Source organism: Myotis nattereri, assembly GCF_964212035.1.
Source record: "Myotis nattereri genome assembly, chromosome: 9".
Taxonomy (NCBI): Eukaryota; Metazoa; Chordata; class Mammalia; order Chiroptera; family Vespertilionidae; genus Myotis; species Myotis nattereri.
This window is the reverse complement of record NC_138084.1, coordinates 42,745,301-42,754,728: the sequence shown is the minus strand read 5'-3', so window position 1 is coordinate 42,754,728 and position 9,428 is coordinate 42,745,301. Positions and strand designations below refer to the sequence as shown.

The 9,428-nt window shown below is 44.0% G+C and overlaps 1 protein-coding gene and 1 pseudogene across 2 annotated transcripts; both read right to left on the bottom strand.

Moving 5' to 3' along the window:
- Positions 1-360: 360 nt before the first annotated feature.
- LOC308525637 (T-cell ecto-ADP-ribosyltransferase 2-like) lies at positions 361-3,848 on the bottom strand (the record flags this gene model as incomplete). The annotated part of the gene is made up of 3 exons (XM_081100402.1): positions 361-437; positions 2,742-3,441; positions 3,786-3,848. The coding sequence occupies 3 exons, from the start codon at positions 3,846-3,848 to the stop codon at positions 361-363; spliced, it is 840 nt and encodes a 279-aa protein (XP_080956528.1).
- Positions 3,849-5,413: 1,565 nt separating this feature from the next.
- On the bottom strand, positions 5,414-5,762 carry LOC308525492 (ubiquitin-conjugating enzyme E2 L3-like; annotated as a pseudogene). Its single transcript has one exon. The product of its transcript is annotated as a ubiquitin-conjugating enzyme E2 L3-like (transcript).
- Between the last annotated feature and the right edge of the window lie 3,666 nt (positions 5,763-9,428).

The following is a 9,428-nucleotide window of genomic DNA, read 5'->3' as shown; positions in this document are numbered from 1 at the left end:
AATTTCCTGGGCAAAGAATACAACTAGTAGTAAAATCTAGTCACAGAGAAGCAAGGTGTGGTTATCAATGGTTTATTTCTTTAGATTATAACATTCATCAAGATTAAATTGCATTTTAAAGACCGTTACTGCTGACAGTGTGTAAAAGCATTGCTTTTTAATCCCAGCGAAGTGTCGAGAGACTAGGGACTTATCTCAGAAGTAAGTGCATTTGCAGACAGGAAGCATACTTTTGTGGTCAGACCCAGAAGATCCCTTATATGTCTTGGGGGATGTGAGCACTAACATAAGCCACACACAGACCCTGTGTCCCTCCCTTCCCAATACCCCATGCAGAACCAGGCACCATGCAGGGCAAGGTTACAGCTCAGCAGGGAGGAGCCTCAGGACCAGGAGGCCAGGCAGCAGCAGAATGAATGCAGAACTTTCTTTCATTCCTGCAATGGGAGGAAGAGAAGGAAAGGTTTGGTTTCTCTATGGTGTTTCTTAGACATGGGCCTCTCAGACTTTTCAAGCTTCCCACAAGGCTCAAAACACCACCAGTGTGAGCCTGAGGGGTTCCTTTTATTTAGCCATTAATTAGACTCTCCTTTTGCCTTTCAGGGGCTCCTGAAATACCCAGGAATACCAGAAAGGGAGATGTTGGTGAGAACACATCCTTTTGGGTCTCTGAATTTAAGGTCACGTTGAGTGGACTGAGTTCTCAGGGCTATGGGCCCCTCACCCCTCCCATCCCCACTTCTCAGGCCCCTGTACTCCCAGCCACATGTGCCTCAGTAAGAATGGCTTTCCCCAAATGAGACCTGCAGATCCCTGGCCACTGTGGGAGCCCCTCCATGTTTGTCTTTGTCCACTTAGGAATATGTTTCTGGATCGGGACCTCATGAACATACATCTTTTGCAGCAACATATATACTCTAGTCTAGTGTTAATAAGAGTTCAGTCTTTGGGTGGTATCTGGCCTCCTCTCCTGGGATTCTCAGCTCAGTCTGCCTGAATCTGAATGAACATCAAGCACTGCGCCTGAGATGGGAGCGCAGCACCTTTCCTCTGCTGGATTGTTTTCCTGGTTGTCCTGTTTTTATTAGGCTTGATCCAAATTCAGAATTTCTACAGGAAAAAACTCAGAGTCCCCCAGTAATCACTCTCTGCAGTTCCTTTCTACCTCAAACTTTTCTCTTGTTTCCAGCAACATTTCAGAGCATAACGACTAATTTGGTTGAAACTTGCTGGATACTCAGTCCCTCTGCAGCTCAGGTCCACTTCTGGCTGGACCCTGGCATCTCAACAAAACCTAACTTCCTTCAGCAACAACTACTGGAGTCCTGATTCAAGCCAAGCATTAATGACAGGCCCTGGGTGCAGGCGGAGCAGGAAGACAAAGTCTCTGGCACTAAAGAGATTACCAGACTGTAAACAAATTATTACCATAGAGATGGAGAATGTATGGCTGAGATGCATACAAGGTTCTCCATGGCGGCAAAAAGAAGAGTGTTTGTTAAGCAATACTGATGTCCCGGGCAATAAGTTAAGAACTTCTTTAATTCTCACAGACACACTACTGAAGTATTACTATTTATATCCTCATTTTACGAATGAGGTAGTTGAAACATAGATTGCTCAGGTAACTTGTTCAAATTCACGGAACTAATGGTGTTGAGCCTGGATTACCATTAAGATTGTCTGCCCCCAAACTTATGGCATGGAACATGGTATTTAATTTTGCCTCAGAGTATCAAGGAAGCTTTATAATTAGAAGTGATATCTAGGCTAGTGAAAGATAATGAGAGATAGTGAAAGATAATTACTTTACTAAATTGATAGTGTCTTAGATTGGATGAAATATGACATGAAGTCAGAGATCTCAGGCCAGAAGAAATGATAGGTGTAAATGCAAGGAAACCTGAGAGCCAGGACACCTTGGGAAAGGTTGGGTAAAGTGGAGGCAACCCTTGGTGGCACTTTCTCACCCATCACAGGGCTGGACAGGTAACAACAGCCTTCCAGCCACTACTGATATGTCTTCACTCATATGCCTTCACTAATGGTTTTACCATCTCTAACCTTCATCAGTCTAGGTATCATCCTGTGCATTGGGTCTACTATGTGGCCCATTGGTGCAAACTCTTCCAGTTCTTTGATTTCCTCAGCTCCAACACTGTTCACCTGCTCTTCAGTCTAACCAACCACTGCTATGGAAATGTCCTCCAGACAACTCACATTCTGTAAAGTGCCCACCCTGGAAATCTCAAGGCCCACCATCCTATTTTCTAACCATACTCCCCCTCCTCTCTTTCTCCTAGAATATCTCATAGACAACACCAGTTCCCCAACTTCCCTGATGACCTCAGCCCCCTGCTCAGCTCAGGCACCCTCATCTCCTGGCAGGATTACTGCAGTGGCTGTATTGTTCTGCCTGAGAACAGGTCTCCCAGCTCCCCCAAACCTTTCCTGTACCCCCTGACATATTAGTTTCCAAAACTCATGTTTCCTGGTGCCCAGCAGATCTTTCTGACCGTTTTGCACAGCAGGGAAGTTAAGAGCATGGCCAGACGAGGAACTGCCTGAGCTGCTCTCTATTCCAGGATATCAGCCCTGTATTTTTAGGAACCTAATACTCATCAGCAATTGGTTGAAGGCCCCATTGTGCTCTGCCCTGGTGGCCTCTGGTAGCAGAGAACTCCCTCTTCTATTTCAGGGTGTCCCCACCACTCCCACCTGGGACACAGTCCCAGACTCACCTGAGCTGTTGATATAGAAGCAATTGTAGTTACTCTTAAATTTTTGGGGCCTGTCAAGTGAAACGTCATTGTTATTTTGGATGACTTGTTGATACACTTCGTAGCCTGGAATTAGCACTTCCTTTTCTGATGGATGCTGAGAGAACATTTCAATTTTAACACCCAAGCAGGTTCTGATAGTAAACAGTGTTCCCTTATGACCTGAAATAAACCTTCTAGCTTTATCTTCAGAGAGAGATGAAGAGGTAAATTGGCCAAAACGTACATTTCCTTTCCCACTGTAATCAAACTTTGTCTTACAGCCTCTATAAACTATATAACACTCCCCTGTCCTGAGAAGCTGAAGAGCTCTTGTCAAATAATAATGGAAGGCTTTGAACTGAAACTTATGTGTATTTTCACGGAAGTTTCTGACAGCTTTGTTAAATTCTATTGCAATATCTCCAGTATAGGCGACTAGAGCTATTCCATGGGAATCATTGAGTCGTTTTGAAGAGTCAATTTTGTTCTTTATTTCCTCCCATTTTGTCTTTGCCTTTTTCCATTCTGCTCTTAAATTTCTATTCACTTTAAGTTCTTCTTCTAACAGCTGGGGTGCTTTTGCCTCCATTTCTTCAGTACAGCCCACATACTGATCATCAAACGCATTTTCAGCCATCCCTAGCTCACATGAATTAGTTGGTCGTACCCGGCCGGTCACCTGTAGAGAAGAGGTAGTGTTCTTGGACCCATTTGCAAGTACTGGATGCGCCCAGAGCCCACAGTCTGGACTTCTTGCTTAGCATGAAATGTGACATGTTCCTGTCATAGCACTCATGTATGGTACACACACAAAGACAATCTTATTATACCGTGAGTAGTGTAAAAAGAAAAAACTAGGCTTTGTTACTCTGTTTTGTTTCCAGATATTTAAAATAATCTTTTCAGACTCATGCTCTCTCAATGGCTTTACCCTCAGACTCAACTGTGGGAATTTTACACTTTTAAAGATGTGAGGGAAAAGCCAGTCAGCAGGATCTGGGTGGAGGGGGTGATATATATTACCTGTTGTGTTAGCCATGGAGTTAGGATCAAAAAGCGAACTGCTGTGGCTAGAAGAGAAGTCATCTCCAAGTTCAAAACTAACTGCAAAAAAATATAAGATAATGAAAGTGAGGTGTGAACATTAGTTCCACTGTGAGTGTGCTGATGACTCCATCCCTACTGCAAATCTGGAAGCCCGAGTCCTATATACTCTGCTTTTTGGGCAGCTAACCAGGACTTCTGCCTGGGTCCTGCACACAGGGAGCAGTGAATCAGTAGGGAGCTGGTAAAGAAACAGTTAATCCTGGTCATAGGCAGAGCTGGGTGTCACTCAGATGGCCAGTGAGAAAAACAGATCACATTTTAGTGGATCCTTCACAAGCCCTGACATTTTACTCCCCCTAAAAAATTACTATGAATCCTTTCACAAATGTGTAGGTTGTGTGTGTTTTTTAAGATTGTCTCAAAGTTTTGTTAATCTGGGGCTCAAACTTAAGTCAATACTTCTGAACATCTCTCAATGTTGTCAACCTTTACTTCTATCAGGGGAGCTAACATGCATGGAAGCTTTCAGGGGGTTCTTGGTTTGAAGGAAAGGTAGAATTTGGTGTGGGGAAGGAGGGAAATAAGTATATTCCTATTCTGACCTGAAGATCTAGGCTTGACTAACCATAGGAAGGGGGAGGACACTTTTGCACAAGGGACCATGAGACACAGGGACCAACAGTACTGCCTCAGAATTCTGGGATATAAATTGCACAATCTAAGATTAAGGTTTTAAATTTAAGAGGGATGGATAGACAGCATGTCTGTCCTTCGATATGGTTCCCTATTTGCCAGGTCTGACCTCACCCCCCTACCTGGAATATTTCTTACACAGATCTGACTTTGTGGCTTTGGCTCTTGGAATAACTGCCACTATAGGAATCACCTCTGGCTTCAGATATTCTTCCAGTCCCATCCAAACACCAGTCTCTCCTTAGGAGCCCTCCTGGGGTCCTCACACTCAGAGACCCTTCCCCTTCAGAGAACAGAACTGAGTTATCAGGTACCTGATTTCCTGGAGATCCTTGGTGATTCGGTCCTGGTCCGTCTTTGATAGAAGTGCCTGAGAAGGCAGTGGTCTGGCCTTTTTATTTGGGGGAGAGATGTACTTTCAGTTTCAGATTAGATTTGTGTGTTTTTTGTTGCCCAGAATCCTGTGAAGGCTTTAGGAGCAGATGGCCCCACCTCAATGTGAGGGGGAAAAATGACCCTTCAAAACTCAAGTGGCTAAAGTCAGTCATGCCTGATATCTCTTGTCTCCCCACTATAGCTTTCTTTTTTTTTTAAGAACATCTTAAATTTTTAATCCTTTCTTGACAGGTTACCTAAGACCTATTTTGATTAAGAAAACTGTAGAAAGTTAGTAACGGCCACAAGCAAACGCCAGGTGGTGGCCTGTGTCAATTTTCCACAGAGTCCTGCTTTGCGGGGTGTCTGAATGCTCTGCTCGGGGTCTCTGCTCACACTCCCTGGAATCAATTGTGGCAGATTTTAGTTCACAGGTCGCTATTCTACATAGTTCTTTGTAAACTCTTCAGCATTCTTACAGAATTTTTTTATGGTCTTTAGAGTATTCTTCAGCTAGGTCAGCCCGAAGGGGGTGCTCAGGCTAGGGGTCCTTCACCAGTGCTATGAGAGACTGGATTGCTTGGTTTTTGTTGCTGGCTTCCAGCTTTCAGCACTAATTACCGGCAGACAGACCTGTCCCTTTTCATCGATGTTGGAGTGATAGATGTTTGTTTTAAATGTAATCTTCGGTGATTTGAATGGGTATTCTGCTGGAAAGTTGATTTCCATTCTGAATGCCCCCTTATCATATGGAGGGTTGTCAGGAACAATAAGCCCTTGTCAAGTTAATAAATTAGCTTCATCAACCTGGACATTACAGAAGTTTTTCATTCCACATTTGCAGATTTCTTCAAGCTCCTTCATCAGCCTCCTCCTGGCCACCATCTTGGATCTGGTCGCTTTCTTTTTTTTTTTTTTTTTTTAATAATAAAATTTTTTATTGATTTTAAAGAGGAAGGGAGAGAGAGACAGAAACATCAATGATAAGAGAGTATCAGTGATCAGCTACCTCCTGCACACCCACTACTGGGGATTGAGCCTGCAACCTAGGCATGTGCCCTCGACCGGAATCAAACCCTTCAGTCTGCAGGCTGACGCTCTATCCTCTGAGCCAAACTGGCTAGGGCCTCACTCCAGCTTATCTATATTATGAAAAACCTGTGGTCCTAAGGACCAAAGACTGGCACAGGTGGGCGGGGCTGGGAGCTTGGCAAGACGTTCGGGTGGCGGGGGGCGGGGGGGGGGGCTGCAAGCCATGCAAGGCTTCTTGGGTGGGTGGGGCTATGTGATTTCGTGTGCTGGGCTTCTAGTATATATATGTATATGTATATATGTGTACACACACACACACACACACACACACACACATATTTGTTGATTAGTCAGAGGAAGGGAGACAGAGAGTACACGTTCCCCACTGGGGATCGAGTCTGAAACCCATGCATGTGCCCTGATCAGGAATCGAACTGTGACCTCCTGGTTCATAGGTCAAAGCTCAACCATGAGCCACACCAGCCGAGCTCCCACTCCAGCTTTCTTAAAACTTGTCATGGACAAATGAAAAATCTTGCCTTCTCTACAATTATGAGTAATACTGTTTATGTATGTGGTAAAAATAAATAAAACTGTCCCAAATGTTTTTTGTTTGTTTTTTAGTATCATGCGGTCGGGGAAAATATTTGATATTAAAGCTGGTTTAAACTTGGTTGATGTCTTTTAGAGTTATTAACATAAAATATATGTTTGTCTTGCCTGGGTTTAAAAAAGAGGGTTCACATATTTTGTTATGTCTCTTGAAAATATGAGTGTATTTGCCAATGAAAAAACCTGTTTCTAGAAGTTATAAAATGATTCATAAATTTGCCAATCTAAAGATTGCTAGTTGTCACTGAAAATTAAGGTTTTTAAGAATTAAGAATTCTAATTCGCCGAAACCGGTTTGGCTCAGTGGATAGAGCGTCGGCCTGCGGACTGAAAGGTCCCAGGTTCGATTCCGGTCAAGGGCATGTACCTGGGTTGCGGGCATATCCCCAGTGGGAGATGTGCAGGAGGCAGCTGATCGATGTTTCTCTCTCATCGATGTTTCTAACTCTCTCTCTCTCCCTTCCTCTCTGTAAAAAAAAATCAATAAAATATATTAAAAAAAAAGAATTCTAATTCAATTTAAAAAACTATATGGTTTTGGTAATAAAAGGTATAAGGTATGGAGATATATTTTGATATATATGGAGACAATAGGGTATTCTAAAGTTGGTTATTTCTGAATGAGTTAAGAAGAGGCCAACTAAAAGGTAATAGGAAAGTTGTACATTTGTGAAGAGGGAAGAAGCAAGAAGGGAAAGAACTGAGGAAGTGAAAAAGAAGAAAATGTCAGAGGCATATGAAAGAAAAAGACCTCTAAGGGAGAGTCAGTGTGCATATTGCAGGGAGGAAGGGCATTGGAAAAAGGATTGTCCCAAACCCAGCAAGGGAACTGGAGATAGAAAAAAGAGAAATGAGAGAAAAGGAGAAGCATGTAGACAGATGGTAGAGCAGAGTGGTGTGTATGTGTGTGTGTGTGTGTGTGTTTTATCCTCACCTGAGGATACTTTTTCCATTGATTTCTAGAGAGAGTGTAAGGGAGGGAGGTGGTAGAAATGGAGAGAGAGTGAGAGAGAGAAACATCAACATGAGAGAGACACATAGATTGATTGTCTGCCACACGTGGCCCTACTTAAACACTGGGAAGGTTGATTGTCTGCCACTCGCGCCTACCTCAGTTGCAGGTTCCCCTATTTAAACACTGCCACTGGGTAGTGTTTAAATAAGGGAACCTGCAACTGAGGTATGTGCCCTTGACTAGGAATCCAACCTGCAACCCTTGGGTCTGTGGGCTGATGCTCTAACAACTGAGCTGAACCAGTCAGGGCTAGACGGGTAATTCTGATGATGAGGGAGAGACCCAGGAGCTCCCCTTGGTTTTTCAAAACCAATTGTTATTTCCCCACAGGCACCCTGGGTACAATTGACAGTGGGGAGCAAATTATTTTGTTAGTTAATACCGGGGCTACTTATTTGGTTCTAAATATGAAAACGGACAAAAGAAGTCAGGTACTGTCCCAGTAGCAGGAGTTACCAAAAGGATGCAACAAAAAGCCTTTCTCCTACCTGCCAGTGTTTAAATTTTAAGACTCTTTTTAACCTAGAAATGGCTTCGAGTTATTCCAGTGGGTCCCTGGAATACATCAGAATTTGTTCCCTCTCCTTATAAAACATAAATTTTAAATTAATTAGGCCTATTTAATATACTTGAAGTACATGGGAGGCTTTGTCAAATATAAAAATAATAGCTATGTTCTGTTTGCATACAGTAGATAAATGTTTTCCCCTTTCTTGCTTTTGATGGCTCTAATTAGGTTGCATTTCATAAAGGTTCTAAGATGACCACGTGGAATAGAACAACTAGTCACTTGTGGTGGACAACTCAATAATCCATCCCTGTGTTGGCTTCCCCATTTCCCCTCTTACACTCCCTCTATCACTCAGAAGGAGGCAGAATTCTGCAGCTGGGTCAAGGGCCTGTGTTTGGGTCCCAACTTCCAGAAGGGTCTGTATATAACCCTTTGCTTCAAGCTTTGCTTTTAGGGAACTTGGATATGAGAGGTACAATTGCTTGCATGTCTGAAAATGTTTCTACTCTATTCCACACTTGATTTTGTTTTACTGTGTTAGGTCTAATCAAAGATTTGAATCAATACCCCTCCCCCGGGAACTGGCTTTTCAGGCCATTTCACTATGGCTATTCCCTTTGCTGAGACCACATTTCACTTGCTGCAACCACATCCCATTATCTCCCCTCCTGGTATGCACAAAGAATTCTCTGCACAGGAAAAGCCCGCCAAAAATCCTTTAAAAGCCGCTGACTCCCGTCACTGGATGCTGATCGAATAAATTCACAATCCCTCATCATTCTGGCCTCGTGTGTTCCTACTTCGCGGACCTAACATTTGGTGCCGAAACCCGGAGGGTTCCATGGGGATGGGGAGCCATTGCCCCAGCTTTGGTCACCCTGAGTTTGCTACTTGGAGAGCAGTAGGCAGAGGCAGCTCTTCCTCGGCTTACCTCCGAATCCTACTCAGGTACTTGATTGCCAGCCTCAATCAGGCCTCCCACCCTTACGGGGTTTCCCCTTCACCCTCAGCCAGCCAGCCAGCCAAGGAGGATGCCAGACAGGGAATCTCTCCTTCTCCAATGCTGACCCTCCGTCCCACACCAGCCAATCTTCTCTAGGTGAGTGACATTCCACAATTGCCCTCATCCTGGGTCTTCTGCCCACTCTCTCTCACTGACTTCTCAGAAGTCTCTCATCTCAAAAGTCCTAGTGCTAGGCCAGTAGATTCATCAGCCATTTGGCTTTGGGTCCTTCTGGATTGGGGACACCCAGTCAAGAGGGTCACCTCTCATTTCTCATGGTGATTTGTTTAGCAACAGGAACCCCTGCCCTAAACAGTCACCTTTGGATTTGTGGTCTGTCACTCACCCTTCCTCTCTCCACGCTACACTCCCACTGCA